Source organism: Haliaeetus albicilla, chromosome 23, assembly GCF_947461875.1.
Source record: "Haliaeetus albicilla chromosome 23, bHalAlb1.1, whole genome shotgun sequence".
Lineage (NCBI taxonomy): Eukaryota > Metazoa > Chordata > Aves > Accipitriformes > Accipitridae > Haliaeetus > Haliaeetus albicilla.
Window position 1 is genome coordinate 14,907,542 of NC_091505.1, and position 16,775 is coordinate 14,924,316.

At 37.8% G+C, this 16,775-nt stretch overlaps 1 protein-coding gene across 3 annotated transcripts in view; it reads right to left on the reverse strand.

Moving 5' to 3' along the window:
- Positions 1–16,775, reverse strand: part of OGT (O-linked N-acetylglucosamine (GlcNAc) transferase) — a 28,046-nt gene that overhangs the window by 1,231 nt on the left and 10,040 nt on the right. For 2 of the 3 annotated variants that reach the window (XM_069811260.1, XM_069811261.1), the window contains exons 5-21: positions 16,637–16,753; positions 15,114–15,193; positions 13,525–13,720; positions 13,147–13,287; positions 12,833–12,933; positions 12,487–12,640; positions 12,285–12,386; positions 11,842–12,021; positions 10,423–10,581; positions 8,618–8,707; positions 6,470–6,595; positions 4,977–5,147; positions 4,739–4,855; positions 4,492–4,659; positions 2,253–2,405; positions 1,283–1,535; positions 420–543 (exon numbers count right to left, since the gene is read on the reverse strand). In XM_069811260.1, coding sequence (XP_069667361.1) covers positions 420–543; positions 1,283–1,535; positions 2,253–2,405; positions 4,492–4,659; positions 4,739–4,855; positions 4,977–5,147; positions 6,470–6,595; positions 8,618–8,707; positions 10,423–10,581; positions 11,842–12,021; positions 12,285–12,386; positions 12,487–12,640; positions 12,833–12,933; positions 13,147–13,287; positions 13,525–13,720; positions 15,114–15,193; positions 16,637–16,753 — 2,432 coding nt within the window. Of the gene's footprint in view, positions 1–419; positions 544–678; positions 723–1,261; positions 1,536–2,252; positions 2,406–4,491; positions 4,660–4,738; positions 4,856–4,976; positions 5,148–6,469; positions 6,596–8,617; positions 8,708–10,422; positions 10,582–11,841; positions 12,022–12,284; positions 12,387–12,486; positions 12,641–12,832; positions 12,934–13,146; positions 13,288–13,524; positions 13,721–15,113; positions 15,194–16,636; positions 16,754–16,775 lie in introns of those variants that run through there. The other variant, XM_069811262.1, reaches the window with a different exon arrangement.

Genomic DNA, 16,775 nt, shown 5'->3' on the forward strand with positions numbered 1-16,775 from the left:
GACCACTTCAACTCAGAAGAGCTGTGACATTAACACACTAAGTTGCTGCATTATCTGTACTGCAGTAACTTTTTAGAGCATGATTTTAACTTGCAGTAAGTGACAAACTGCTTAATCCTCAATTCAAAAAAACCAAAAGGTGAACTATATTGCACTTTTTACCAGGTAAGAGCCTGCACATGAGCAATTTCTTCAGAACATGTAACATTATTACTCAACCGGGAGCACTGTTAAGTTTACTGTAAAAGCAGAAGCTGAGTTAACTGCAAGACAAGAAACCTCCAGAGAAGGGTTGCCTAGCTATTTTTAATATTAAACTATCTGCGAGATTAAAACTACTGGTAAGTTTCAGCACTGTGCCCAAATACAACACTTCACATTCTTGATGTTACCACATTACACAGTACAAGTTTGCTTACTATTCCAGATCAGTTCCCAGTTTCACAGCAATATCCTCATATTCCTGTCTACTTTTTGCAATGAGCTCAAGACAACCCAGGCAAGTAAGCTGGGAGGCAGCAACTCGTGATGCAAGAGTCTCGCCTGTAAGAAAACGAAAAGAAAAAAAGAAAGAAAAAAATTGCTAACAGGAGTAAACTTACCAAGTAACGTATTGCAGAGTATGAGTTACTTTCCTTCTGCTTCTACAAGAAGCAACAAAGTTTGTTGGGCTTGCTGTTTGTTATTAAAAAATTAGTAATATTCAAACCCATCTGTTCTGTGTAGGTTCCTGTCGTGGTTTAACCCCAGCCAGCAACTAAGCACCACGCAGCCGCTCACTCACTACCCCCCCATCCAGTGGGATGGGGGAGAAAATCGGGAAAAGAAGTAAAACTTCTGGGTTGAGATAAGAACGGTTTAATAGAACAGAAAAGAAGAAACTAATAATGATAATGATAACACTAATAAAATGACAACAGTAGTAATAAAAGGATTGGAATGTACAAATGATGCGCAGGGCGATTGCTCACCACCCGCCGACCGACACCTAGCCAGTCCCCAAGCGGCGATTCCCTGCCCCCCCCTTTCCAGTTCCTAAACTAGATGGGACATCACATGGTATGGAATACACCGTTGGCCAGTTTGGGTCAGGTGCCCTGGCTGGGCATGAGAAGCTGAAAAATCCTTGACTATAGTCTAAACACTACTGAGCAACAACTGAAAACATCAGTGTTATCAACATTCTTCACATACTGAACTCAAAACACAGCACTGTACCAGCTACTAGGAAGACAGTTGACTCTATCCCAGCTGAAACCAGGACAGTTCCCTGCTGCGTTACCTGGCATAGTGACCATTGGAGTCCCAGCCCAGAGTACATCCATCCCAGTTGTGTGCCCATTGCAAAGCGGAGTGTCTAGACAAACATCAGCCAACTGCCCTCTCCTCACATGCTCTTCTTTGGGGGCAACAGGAGAAAAGATGATTCTGTTTTGGGAAAGACCCAAGTTTTGTGCATATTGCTGAATATTGGGTTCTCCTACAGCTGGGAAACGTAGCAGCCACAGCACGCTGTTCGGAACTCTTTTTAGGATCTGTAACAAAAATAAAGCAGCAAATACAGAAAGATAGGTCAGAAACATTTCCTTTTCTGAACAAGAAATTACCAGATAACAAAATGAAGCAAAAGGCATAATCATTCAATAATTTAATCTTCTGAGGTATAGAGCAGGAACAAAAGAGATCACCATTTCAAGTACATTAACGAGGATTGCATTTCCAATCCCACTGAAAGAGAGAGCAACTCTGAGCAACAGTTCATAGAGCAGTACTTAGTGAGTTAATCTTGAAATTTATGATCTCATTTATTTATAGGCCCATGCTATGGAATATAAAGAAGTTAACCCCTCAGGTAACTCTCAGCAGTACACTGTAAACTGGACCTTGATACTGACACTCAGTGCTCAGATCTATCAATCTACCAACTGCCAAAGCTAGTTATGACTTAATTGTGCAGACTAGGGAAGACCAAACTTATTTTGCAATGGAGTACCAGCATACTTAAGCTGTCCAAGACGTAATTTTTCACTGCCTAGAAGCAGGTGTGATGTGAAATCAATCTAAAAAAATTCTACATTCTATTAACACTAAGTCCTGCAATGTAAACATTGTAAGGATTCAAATGGCTCAGGGTCAATGTTTTCCACTGAACAGTTACAGTTTTAACTTGCATGAAGTTTTTGCTAACTTGAGTATAACAGCTATGTTCCAGAAGTCTGACCTTAGATTTCGTATTAGCTACAGATACTCACATTAGCCCACATCTGTAAAGTGGAAGGATCAATCTTATACAGCTGATTAAAGTTACAGTACACAACAGCATCCTCTGGTAAGCCATACTGAGAACGAGTAGTAACAATTATAGTTCGTGGAACTTCTTCACCAGTTGCTGCTTTGTTGTTAATCTGAAGAAAAAAAAAGTAGCTATTGGAACACTGAAACTGCAGGAAACAAGACGATGCCGTGTGGAATTGTCCTCAGACACACTACAACATTTGTTAGCATCCTAAGTTACCGTAAGCATGTTTGGTTTTATTATACAAAACAAAATTGTCTACTTACCCACAAGAATTTAACTGGGATGCCTACACGCTTGTGGATGCCACAGTGTTGCAACCACCAAGGCACAAAACACTGGGCATTTTCATGAAATTCCAAGTAACTGGAATAATTGGAAAGAGGAATCACATAAAGAGGCATTACACATGGATTCCTCCCAACCTTAAGATCACTTCATTTCCTTGAGACCAAAAATGAAATTAAGACTTCAAGGAAAAATAAAAAAGTATTTAGGAAGCAAAGGTGGGTTTTGGTTTGTTTGGGGTTTTACAGCTTCTGGGGAGGGGGGGGCGGGGGGAAGAGGGGGCAGGTGTTTGGTTGGTTGGTTTTGGTGTTTGGGGTTTTTTGTTTGTTTTTTTTTTTTAAGATAAAAGACAACAGGCCCAGAACACATAGTCAAGACTGAAGATACAGACTAATATGTAACTGATAGACTGTAAGGAACTAGCTGACAAGGAAATAATGGGAAATGCTGAAAATTAGACTAGAAGAGTTATTAATGAACTTTCAAAAAAGAATGGATCTTACAGCCTTCACAAAGAATAGGAATATGTTAATAAAAAACAGCAGAGGATGAAGTTGGGATAATCAGAATACCATGCAAGAGCCTTGAGGATTACTAAAATGGAAGTATGATTTTTAATTTTTTGTTTTTTAAATAATGACAGGCAATGGTGGGATCAAAGACAGATAAAAACATCACTACAGATAAGGCAAAACAGGTACTTAGAGCCTTCTCCTTTATATATATATTTTACATAAATATATATTTAGAATTTAGCTCAGTGGCAGCGTAGCCAGCCAAAATAAGCGTACCGTTGACAAACTTGACATGAATTTATGATGACTCGCTGTCACTGACTCTGTTAGAAGATGCATGAGATAGTTTAGTTCAACAAATGTTGGTGAAAGGGCTACTTATCCAGGTCACTGAGGAGACCTCAAAACCACAATGTACAGTTCTCATTGAACTACGCCCAAAAGTAGCTGATATCAAATCAGAACAAGCACAAAGAAGGGTTACAGTAGTGTGATCAAAAGATAGAAATCCTGTTTTAAAAGTGCACTTACAAAGCTTAGATTGTTTCATATTGGTGGTGGAGTGCTAAGACAAGAATTCTCTATTATTCTCAGGGGACAACAATTTCAGAAAAAAATGCTAATAAGCTTACTAACCAAACCAAGACATAACCTATTACCAACTTAAAGGAAAGTCTCAGCTGTGAACAAAAGAACTCATAAAAAGAAACGAAGGTATGAGATTATGGATACAGCAGTGATAATAAAAGGTCTCATAAAATAACGTAAATCCTGAATAACTGTACACCTAATAAAATTCACAAGTCAAAAGAGTTATGCCAATGTCAGAATGTGGTATTTTTAAAAAGGAAGAACTGTTCTGCAAAGGAGGAAGTATTAAACAAAACCAGTAACTGAGACTACCGTTAAAATCCCATGAACTGTTAAGCACTGAGAGGTGGTGGTATAGTGCATAGTTCAGAAAGATGTAGAGATGAATAAACATTGTTGAGATACAGTGGAATAACTTTGCCTGTATAACCCAGCAATTATTTTCTAAAGGAAAACACAACTGAAAGTGGGTAACAGCTCACAAATGCCCTGCAGGCAATGAGCAAATCTTGCCTTCAAATTCTGAACAACCAAGTGTCTATTTTACGCAACAAGATTAAATTTCTTTGGGCTTTACAGACACCTCTTGATATAACCCCTCTATCTTTGGGTTAATAGATAGTACATCTTCCAGTACATCTGTGGCTTTTAACACATTTGTGAGTTTCCTTCAGTATGAGAACTAAACAAATCAACCTGACAGAAGACAAGACATTTGCTTGGAGTTTTTTCTTCCTTGTTATGTTAAAACATACAGATATAACGTAAAACCCAAGAGAACAGCATCTTGAAGTGCCTCACCTGAGTAGTTGCTAATCCATTACTGATATTGAATCCATTGATAGTTATCTGAATTTGCCCACGATTAATCATCTCAATCACAGCTTCTGCAATTGTGTTCATAGGAATGACAGGCATACTGAGGGCGGCATTGCCGTCTGCGTTGTCACAACTGTCAGGACACTTCATCTAAGATAAATCACATAAGCATCAGAGAAAGTACTAGCTTAAGTCAATAACACTGAACACACAAAGGAGTAGCTCTCACCTTAACAATCTTGACATCGGGGAGGCTGTCAAGGAAAGCCTTCAAGTCAATGCCATTCAAAACAATTCTGTTATCATAAATATGACCATTAGACTTGAAATCAATGACTGCTTTTTTCTGTTAAAAAAAAAAGTTTTAAAAAAGTTATAAGATCCCTTACCAAGTACTATACTAAGTACCATTTTAGAAAGACAGCTGTGGAAAACACCTGCTTTTCTTGCCCTATCTTCCTACGTACCTTCAGATGGGGGAACATGTTGGCATGGTCTCCAATAAAGAAAGTGTTTGGCATGTAAGCTAATTTCTCTGAATACTGCTCAGCCACCTCAACTGGAGAGGTTTCTTTGTCTGTGATGATATAATCCATGAACAACGCCCCACTGGTTCCAGGATACCCTAGCCACATTGCCTAAAAAACAAGAAAGCAAGCCTCCAGTCCCAGGTACATTGCAAAAACAAAGGAAGTTAAAAATCAACGCATTTTAAGTTAAATTTTCCATCTACAGATTCAAGTTTCTTGTTGCACATTATCAACTGAAGAGCAACCACTAACACAAAACTTTCACTATTGAGACAGTGAACAGTCCAAGGATGTTCTAAAATTGATCCCTCCAGCAAAAGGCCAAAGTATACAACTATGTGCAGCTATAGCAAGAATATTAACCATCAGTGATTACAGTTTCTCTTAGCTGAGACAACTTCTGTAGCCCAGAGTTACTCTGATTCAGGCTTCTCCCATTCCCTTTTCACAGGCATTTTAGAAAATCCTTAGTCAAAAAAATGATTCTGACTTACTCTAACCAGAATTTCACTAAGCCTGAAGAGATTAAAACACGACAACTCCACAAGTGCTTCAAACACCCTTGCTTTGTTCTCAGCAATGCAAGAAAGCCAGTAGTGTACAGGAACCTCATGGAATTAAGGTGTTCTCTTTCAGGACATAGTCAACTGCCCATAAAACACATAAAAAACCCAAACTACTCTGCTTCAACAGAGCGATCCTATCTGCCCCACATATGCTAAGCCCTAAAGTCTCTCTCGCTTACATGAGCCTTCAACGTTTTTTCCACTCTGCCAGAAGGAAAAGAAAAACTCTTCCTACTCACAAGTGGTTTTCTGGAGATACAGAGCTGTCCTGGTTTTGGCTGGGATAGAGTTAATTTTCTTTCTAGTAGCTGGTATAGTGCTATGTTTTGGGTTCAGTATGAGAAGAAAGTTGATAGCAACAACTGAAAACATCAGTGTGTTAAGCAGTGTTTACATTAAGCCAAGGACTTTTCAGCTTCTCATGCCCAGCCAGCAAGAAGGCAGGAGGGGCACAAGAAGCCGGGAGGGGACACAACCAGGACAGCTGACCCAAACTGGCCAAAGGAATACTCCATATCACGTGATGTCATGTCCAGTATATAAACTGGGGGGAGTTGGCCAGGGGGGTGGATCACTGCTTGGGAACTAACGGGGCATCAGTCGGTGAGTGGTGAGCAATTGCATTGTGTATCACTTATATTGTATATTCCAATTCTTTTATTATTATTATTGTCATTTTATTATTATCATTATTATTGTCTTCCTTTCTGTCCTATTAAGCTGTCTTTATCTCAACCCATGAGTTTTACTTTTTTGTCCTGATTCTCTCCCTGATCCTACTGGGTGGGGGGAGTGAACGAGCAGCTGCATGGTGCTTAGTTGCTGGTTGTGGTTATACCACAAGAGCCCTCTAACTTAAGTTACCTGAATAGGTGCTGGTCTCAAGGCAAATAATTCATTCCGGGCTCCTTTGGTGTAACCATTCATATTAATGAGAATGTGTATCCCATCCTGATGGATGCGGTCTGCTGCTTTTCCATTACATGGTATCTGAAGAATATATACATATATAAATAAACAGAAGTTATTTTTTGTTTCAGTCTTTCAGTAATAAATGTGGTTTGTCATCAGTGTACCAATGGATAAATGTCAACAGCATAATTTAATTCACATGAGACTTAAATCCCATTACTCCTGGTTTTATGGAAGTGTAAATCCTCAACTCAATGAAAAAAAAAAAAAAAAAACAAACCCTGTTGAATCCAAGAAAAACTTAAGTTTGCTAGACACAGCTGAAGCAGTTACTGACAGAATTTGTAACTGCAGTACTTGAAGATTGCCTCTGCACATTCAAATCGGAAGAGTGATACTTAGCATTGCCAAGCTTAGCAAGTCATGCAGAAAAATAACACAAATGGACCACAGAAGAAACTTCCAGCAACACTAAAACTGCTTCAGTTCTTGGCTAAATCAAAACCAAAGAAGAGCAGAACTTCACACAAGGTACTACCAATGACTTTCAAGAAAACAAAGCCTTGGAAATTACAGTGTGTCCCTTCCTGTCCAATACAGAAAGGTAAACAATTTTCAATCATTTTAAATTCCTCCAAGAATTAATTACATCATTAGTCATTGCCTACAAGCAGATAAAAGAAAATACTTAATAGAGGTCTCTAGCTCAGCCACAGTAAAACAAAAACCAAAGGCTAGAAACTGAGGCTATACAAACCAGAACAACCCCACCACCACCACTTCTGTAAGGCTAATTAATGATCAAAGCTCATATGGGGCAACTGGTTGATTCCCAAACTAAGGTAAGACAGAGAAATTACTTCAAATTGAAGATCAGGACTAAGCTAATTAACTACTCTGCAGCTACTACTAATGCTGACACACTCTACAGTTAATATGCACCATAAAAGTATTTCATTTTTGTAAAAAGGGAAAGCTACTTCACATTTTATAGCCTGGTAAATGCATGCACATACAGTTATATCTCTGAGTAGACAACAATCTGAGTTCCCATCTTAGTTTAACTTTCAATAAATTACACTGCTAATGCAATAGATCACAGAAAATTGTTTCTACCTGTCTGACCCTCCTGTACAAATCTCTGAGAGTGGCACTGTAACCTAAAAATATGAGTTTGACACCTCAAGAATTTTAAATAAGAAAACTCAGTGGATCGCTCTAGGCAAAGGAAAGAATTTTTCCTATATAGCTGTTAAGTGCAACAACAAATATGAAATTGCTGCCCAGTTTTACTAAGACCCACAGCTTTCAACATCCACAGCTGCAAAAGTGGGGGGAGGGGAAGGACAGCTTTCCAAAAGCATAACTGAAGCTCATTATTCTAGAATACTTTAAAAGATCAGCTTTGCAAAATCCATCTCAAAGAGCAATTCTGCTGACACCAATTTAGCATTTTTACTTATAAGAGCAGGTTCTGAACAACATGACGAGTTTAAAAACTACAGGCAAGTTTTATCTATCACCTAATCTGGGATTATCCAGGTGCCAATCCAGTTCCATTATTAATGTATGCTGATTATCCCATGTTGCTTTAGGATTTTGCCAGTTATCTTGAGACAGTATAACAACTCCTTGACTTCTGTGTATACTGAAATCCCCATCAGTTTTCACATGGAACTTAAAAAAAAAAACAAAACCACCTGTAAGTGTTGCCATAACAGCCTTTTGATAGAGGGGCAAAATCCCCACATTAATCATTAAGCCTCTGTCCTGCTTCACTGGAGTAAAGCAAGCTTAAATATATTTGCAGTAGTGGCATCTTGACTTATCCATGACATTTAGATACGACTATTATCTTAAGACCTAACACAACAGTTGTTCAATATTGTTAATACCACTTCTTAGTAATCACACAGAGGTCACACAATAACCACTGCATCCCAGGTAAGGCATGAAACCAATACATCTACAAACTCCCAAATTCTGAAGGCTAACATGAGTTTAATTCAACAAATGATTGCAACTAAAAATCTCAAACTACAGGCTGATCTCTTTCTTCATTTAGGTTTGCTAAAAGGTCAATGCATCAAAACAGCTCACCTGAGATAAGTCAATGAAATGATTTGCTTCAGCCATCACTTTTACACGGAAGTTTGTACCATCATCAGGACTCAGGGCATAACAGAATACCTGAGGTATGAGGCACCAAAAATTGAGTATCTGCAACAACTTGCCAACAAAGTAACTTTGCTATAAAACATATGGTATTGCAATTTTACATTACATTAGCAAAATTACATCTAGTATCACGCAAAGTGTATTACATTTGTGTAGCATTTACCAGTTGAGAAAGAAGTAAAAAAAAAAAAAAAAAAAAAAGGGGGGGGGAGGGGGGCACACACAGGGAGCATCAGGCATTTGACACACTTGCACCAGACCCCAGTTTTACCTAGTTCTTATGCCAGAGTGTGGCACTGCATCTTGCATAGACACATATACAATGTTGTCATCAGTGCAAGGTAAAGTAATTTTAACAAATGCATTTGCATAAACATTAAATTCTCTAAGAATGCCTTTTACGAGACACCTTTGAATTTTTAACTAGTGAGAAGCATAATTATGACTCCGGTTGAAGACAAGCTAAGCCTTGGGGAAGCTTTTTAACAGATTCTTTAAACATGACTAGTTCTCTCCAGTTAAGAAACTGCAAATGTATCTGACAAACTCAAGGTTGACAGGTTATGTAAACAGGTACCTTTAGCTAACGTAGGACATATAGAGAGCAGAATAAATAGAACAAATATGCAGAGAATTTATTATCTTGCAGGACAAAAGCATGGTTTTAGTAAAATAAAAGATAACTTCTATTTAGTATTTAAATTAAGCTCTATAGAGCTTTATAAATGCAGAACAAGACAGACAGCCCTTTGTCTTGAGCTGATACAAGGTTAAATGGTATATTCTCCCCACACCCCACAAAGTCAGACAACCAATTTATTTGTTTCATGAAAAAACTTGTTTCATAGTCACACTTCTGATAGCAATTCAAACATGCAGCTTTGCCACAGGGATTTCAGACTACAAAGACTTCATGACCAGAAAAAAGCAAGAAGGTAAGGGAAAAAAGCCCAAAACCAAAACAAACAAAAAAAAAGATTAATAAAAAACACTTTTGCAAGAAGGAAAGACTTACAACTCTTTATAAAGATAAGCAAATTCTCACGTCTTGGAAAACAGGAGCTCAAAACCAAGGCAATTTAAATAGTCATGGCGCAAACAACGTAACTGGGAATTAGTTCTATCTACAGCCTCAATCCCTTAACATGACACTCAAATAAATACAGACATGACTGTCTTTAGCATTGCTCAATTGTATATACTCCTTCTGGAGTAAGTGTAGCATATCATTTTCTTTTGAAAAAGCATAACCAGACCAATCTGAAGTTCATGATTGTGATGCAGGTATCCCTGAGAAAAATACATGTTAAAAAAAAAAAAAAAAACAGCAGTAGAGAGTGAACAAAACCCAGATGCATATCTGTAAATCAGAAGTAACCAGGCAGTAGTAGCTTCATGTTGAAACACACCTACTCAAAGAACAGCAGCTGAAGCTTAAGAAGTTTTCCATGGGCCACAAATCCTGCCTACAGTAATTCTAAGGACAGGTATCTAATTTGCCTACCTTCTAAATAACACTTCATATTGGTAAGGGAGGATGACTCAGGCTAGAGAACTCTTCAACCCATGAAAAAAAAAGCGCGCTAACAAAAAAAAACAAAAACAAAACAACCAAAACCCTAAAACCAAAGATTTGCCCTTCCCTAGTTTACCTGCCTGCACCAAGAAAAAGAAAGTGCCACTTACAGCTGTATTTAAAGCTTTAAGCACGCCATTTACATTTTTACCTCAAATTTGTCTGGGTTATGCATGCCTGGGATTGACTGCATTAGGTGTGAGGTTGGATGGTTTCCAAAATCGGAGCTCACATAACCAATGCGAAGTCGACCTTCACTGGCCTTCAAATCCTTGGGATGCTCATATGGTGGCTTGTGAAGAACATTAATCTATCAAGAAAACATACACAACCATTTATAAACTCAGGAACCAAAACCAAACACTAAACAGATGGACAAAACACCCCCATGAGTTTGTAGAATTAGCCTTATCCTGCATCCACTAAGTGGTCTGTGGGCATCTGTTGTTTCAAACCTGCATTACATGTATTGCATTGGAGCCAAGTGTAATGTCCACAAATTGTGTTACGAGATGTCACGTACCCACACTCGGCCAAATAAAGACAGACGTCACTACTGCAAGTTAACACTTCTGCTTTTCTACCAGTTTACTTTTTAAGTATTCCACCTCTGATTATTAAATATACTGATACACCACCACTATGACCAAGAAGTTCTCAAACTACAAGCCACTTGTGACCAGAACGGTATTCCCATGAAGCACCACAGCACGCTTTCTGTTCTTATGCTCACTGTCTGCCCCAGACATCAGCTTGTAGCTGCTATCACTGACAGGATTATCAGGCTATTAGGACAAGCCAGTCTGAAAGCTAAGTGTTATCTTCTGAAGTTTGAGATCTTTACATTAGCTAACCAGACCGGTCCGCTGGCTGACAGCGTATTTTCAATTGTAACTGGCAACCTGCTCAAGTAGTCCATCTCAACATTCACAAGCACCAACAGCTATGACTCTCTCATTGAAGTGAAAAAGAAGTTGCATCAAATTTTAGTTAGAGAATTTGCCGTCAACTGCAACTGCACTCTTGGCAGCTTGAGGTGCTGTGCAGTCTCACGTGAACAGCACACAGTTAAGTAATTACAGCAAGAGTATGTTTTTGGAAGAATCTATTCTACTGTACACAAATTACTCCAAAACAGAATCACAACAAATACTCAAGTACTTCCTACTGTTATGCATCGCCCCTGTAACATCACTGGCATCACCACTAAAGCAAGTGCATTTGGAAATCCCAGAGCCAATCAAACAGCAAGGATTCACTAGAGGCAAGGTCAGGTTCCAAGCACTATCGATGCTGGAAAGGACCAGAATTTGAGAAATACTATCACACAGCTGCCTGGATCTGTTTTACTGTTAGGAAAGAATAATTTACTTGCTCTGCTTTTCCAAAACGCCCCTCGTCTAGTTTTGTAAAGTACACACGAGTAACACTATGTCCTATCTTGCTACGGGTCAGTGACCCAGAAACCTTACAAAGGCTAATACTAACTATGTGAGTATTAGATTTTCGGTAGGAACAGGCAAAACCACGAAGTACTTCAATCACAATTGGGCTGTGTAAAACTTTTTACCTTGTCCAAACACAGATTTCCATGTCTCTCAGCAATAGCCTTCCTGAAACTGTGAGAAAGGGGATACAGCATGCTATGATGTGGGTGGACAGAAGGCAGTCTGTTTTTCTCCAGTTGATCAGCTACAATGCTAACCAGCTTCTTCATTCTTTCATCATAGTCTGTCCAGTCACAGACAATCTAGAAAAAGGAAAAATTAAAAGATTATTAGGACAACAGCTTCCTTTGATCTATATCAGATATTTCTCAAGTTGAGACTAATGTTTCTTCCAAAAATGGAAGTGAAAACTTCAGTAATTACTGTTGATGACTGTATAATCTCTTCTGATTTAAGACTTAAGTCTACCCTTTACATTTAAATTCGTGATTAGTTAAGGTGATCAACCTTAGCACTTGCTGCAAAGGAATCTTAAGAATTACAATCAAAGCCTTGTCTTCCTCACCTGCAGACAGTGGGCCAAGTTGCAGTAGGCATCTGGGAAATCAGGTTTCAGTTTCAGAGCAGTGCGGTAAGAGGCAATGGCTTCTGGTATATTCCCTGAGTCCTATAAAGACACAGAAGTGAGTCGGAAGATAAAAATATACTCAGTGTAAGTACCCACAGTGCCCCCCATACTCTAAGAGTGAATCATTTGCATGTGCTACCTTGTGAATAGAGGCCAGGTTGCTGTGAGCATCAGCAAAAGCTGGGTTTATCTGAATGGCACGGGTATAGCACTGTAGAGCTCCTTGAACATCCTGCATCTCCTTCAAAGTATTTCCCATATTAGAATAAGCATCTGCAAATGTGGGGCTGATTCTGAGAAATAAAGATAATATATTATAATGAAAAATAAAAGCTCCTCCTCCGGTGAGAAACCATACCCAGACTTTTTCGTTTGCAAAGAAACTATCTGAATTAAAATACGCTACTGTAAGTCACTTTCTGTACAAATCTATGGCACTTTCCTGTTATGAAAGCCTGGGACTATTACAGATAGTATCCATTTACCTAATAGCCTCTTTGTAATGCATCAGAGCTTCCTGTAACTTTCCTTGCTGTTGCAGAACACTTGCTAAATTTGAATGTGCAGCAGCAAACTCTGGAAACACCTGGAAGAAAAAGAAGTAGAATCTCTCTCTCAAATGCCCCAAGTACACCGTATCAAAAAAGTACTTGTGCATTTCTTACTCTTCTTTTTATATGACTCAGGTCTCTGAGCAGACATTCTTCCACTTACTACTGAAGAGGGGAAAAAAACCTATGTCATATTACACATTCCCAACTTTAATTCCTCACCTGTCCCTCACCACATTCAACTGTACCTCAAGAGCCTTCCGATAAAGACGGACAGCTTCCTCAATATTCCCCTGTTCCCGTTTGATGTTTGCTAGATTGTTGAGAGAATCTGCATGAGTGGGACAAAGTCGAAGAGCTGTATTGTAGCATTCTTCTGCTTCTACCACCTTCAAAAAAAGGGATACTGTTAATATGGTAGTATTTGTTGTAACGGTACTGTTTATGAGAAGTCATTATACAATCACTTTTAATAGGTTCAAGGAGATTTCCTGAGTTGTTCTTCCTTATAACTAACTAAATGAGGGTAACATCCCATCTTAATGAAGTTGGTGACGCCTGCTGTCTAAAATAAACATTCACTGTACTTTTAAAAATTTTTAAAAGGAAAAAGAAATACTCCTTACACTGCCTTTCTCCTTCAAGGCATTGGCCAAGTTACAATAGGCATCAGGGAAGTGAGGTTGTAGTTCAATAGCCCTCCTGTAGGTGTCTATTGCTAGGTCTATTAGTCCTTGCTCATAATACACACAGGCAAGGTTGCCGTGCACAACTGCGTGATTTGGACTCAGACTCAAGGCTCGTAGGTAAGCTGCTACAGCTCTGTAACAAGAAAAAGAAGGTAAACAATCATCCACAGAGCAGCAATTATATTTACCTTGGTCATAAAAACGACCTACATAAAAAAAACCCCAAACTTCAAGGGATATGTATTATTAATGCACACAAATCTGTCCTGTAAGATTTGAAAGAATTAAAAGCCCTATCAAGGGATGATTTATTATTATTATTCACATTATATTAAAGCTATGCTGAATTCTGTAATGACTAGAAGACTAGAAGAAATACTTCATAAGACAGGAATGTTTTCCTCCCACCTGATGTTGTATAGTGATCAACACAAGTCTTCTGGCAAAAAAGTAAAGCTTTCATCTACTTTTTTTAAACACTCTTCATTACTAGGATAACCATGAGACCTTCGCTCCATTTTTTTCCAATTTATTATTCAATTGTAACAACATAAACAGTATTATTACATGTCTTTATTCTCTCCACTAACCTAACACATGAATCATGCTTTACTTACACTTCAAATTTCACTTTGTTCAAAAGTGAGATATTTAATTATACGCTCCTATAGCACTATGACTGATGTATTCAAATCTGATTTCTAGAATATACATAGTACATAAATTCTCAAAAGGTGATGTAAAGTCCAAAATGATGAGAAAACATGCCCATTAATTCACAGTTAAAACAGAAATCACCGAGTGATGTACACCATGTGCAATGCAACTAGTTAGAATAATTAACCTATTCCCTGCAAGCTTTTATTAAATTTGGAGCCACAAACCACAGCTACCAGAAATTATAATCCAATTAACAGATGCAATATTGTACACTGCATATAAGCACCACAGCCTGGATCTTCTTCCAGAAACAAAGGTAAGATTCATGTATCAGATTAGAGGTCTCAAAACAAGTTAATTCAAGAAGACAGCAACACTACTGCAACCCCATGCAATAACATGATACCAACACATAACAAATACAAACATATTCAAATCAGATGCTTAGCTGAATTTCAGCATTTCAGCTTGTCTTACACAGAAGGAAAACTGTAGAAGACACACTCTTGTAGTTCATGTCCTGAATCATATAATGAAAACAGAGAACTCAAGGGTTCATGTCTTTCTCGGACATCTTATCTTCACCCATCCCAAGCCTTAATTTCAAATATATTTTTATCCATGCCTTCAGAAACTCTCTTTTTTACATTTTACTAAGTACAGGAAAGTAACACAGGAATAGATTCCATGGGAATTTTTATTTTTATTCCGGTAACCTGCTCTGTATGCATTTCAAAGCCATTTGCTTGCTTAGCTTACAGCAGAAGTCTTTGCTATACTGTCCAAAGAGATTTTACATTAGGAACCTAATTTCTAACTTGATACATCTGACAGGCCACTGACAGTCACAGGACTTATCTGCTTACCTGTCAAATATCCTTGCCTCCTTCAGGACATTTCCCAGATTGATGTAAGCATCCAAAAAATTTGGGTCAAGTGTTACAGCCTGAAAATATTTTTGAAGTAACAGTTTTGAGCATTAACACAAAAACATTCTCTATGAAACCTAGTTGGTTTTTTAGTTTGGTATTTTTTGTGTTGTGGTTTTGGTTTTTTGTTTTGTTTTTTTTTAATTTGACAAACCCAATCTGTAAGCATATAAGACTTTATCAATAACCTAGTAAGGAAGGAAAACTTTAAGTTACAGAAATCAATCACAGAGCATCAAAATTATTTATCTGTAGAAACAACAGCACGCACTACCTTCAAATTTATTCATTTGCCTACCTAGTTAGTTGCAACTACTGCAGAACAAGTGTTAAACCTTTATTTCATGTTAGGCTGATCATACTTAACACTTCTGCCTACCCATGCTATGCTGCCTTTAATTAGTTTTCAGGAGAGAAAACCCACCAAAAAAATGATCTATATCCTTTATCTACTGCAAAATAAAGACAGCATTTTAAAACTTCAGCAGCTCAGGAAAAGAGAGACAGTTTCAAAAGAGCAAGAAAAGAGCAAATATATCACTTGTGTAGGGAAAATTCAGTAGCCATTTAACTAAAAGAAAACATTTTCACTCTCTTTAGAACTAACAAAATGCAAAAAACTTAAGAACCAATAAAGTTACAGAAGATGCAGTAATAAGCTACATGTGAGTATTTGACAGGCCACACTCTTACAGTCTCTCATGGGAACTATTATTTCCAAATTAAAACACTTTATAATCCATCACTAACTAGACACAGATCCAAAAAAAATTCCAAGCAGTTAAAATTATTTTTGTAGATCTTAAGTCATAAATATCAGGAAGAAACTGTCCACCACATCTTAAATCTGGTTTTAGATCACTTTAGAAACTTTAGATGAGTACATTGATGAGTACTCACTTTAGATGAGTACAAACTGAATTAAGATGCTAACTAGATACTACCTAGAAGGTATCAGACAACTAGTTAATGATACCAATCTAGAGAAGTCTGAAACAAGAGTGGTGAAAAATAATCCCGGAGAATAGGAATTAGTGTCTGTCACTTAAAATTGTTCTCCTCAGTTACTCAAAGGACTGTAATACCTGAAACAAAAATCAAAATGAAAAATTATTTTAAGCAGAAAGTTGTTTCTCCCTCTCACACATGAAACATGCAAAACATTATTCCCATCAAATTAGGTTTTCAAAAAATTTATTCCGGAAAAGGACTGTAGAATAACTTAATGAATTTTCTTTTATTTGACATGTGCGTGAAGCCCTTAGGGCAATTCTAAACATGTCTCTCTAGTGGCATACAGGCAGTCTGAAACATTAGGAAGTCAAAAAAAATTATTAACGTAAGATGTTAACTGGATCATAAGAAGTTCTCTGCTGATCAAAATATTTCTATCATCTACAAGTAAAGAACTACATGTACATTAAAGTCTAGCAGGGAAGCTGATGGGCTTAGATAGTTACCTTTTCAAAGTGATGAATTGCAAGCCAAATTTCTCCTTGGGCATTGAAAACACAGCCAAGATTACTCCAAGCCACTGCAAAGTTTGGTTGAGTCTCAATTGCTTTTAAGTAACAGGCCTTGGAACAGTTAAAGAAGAGA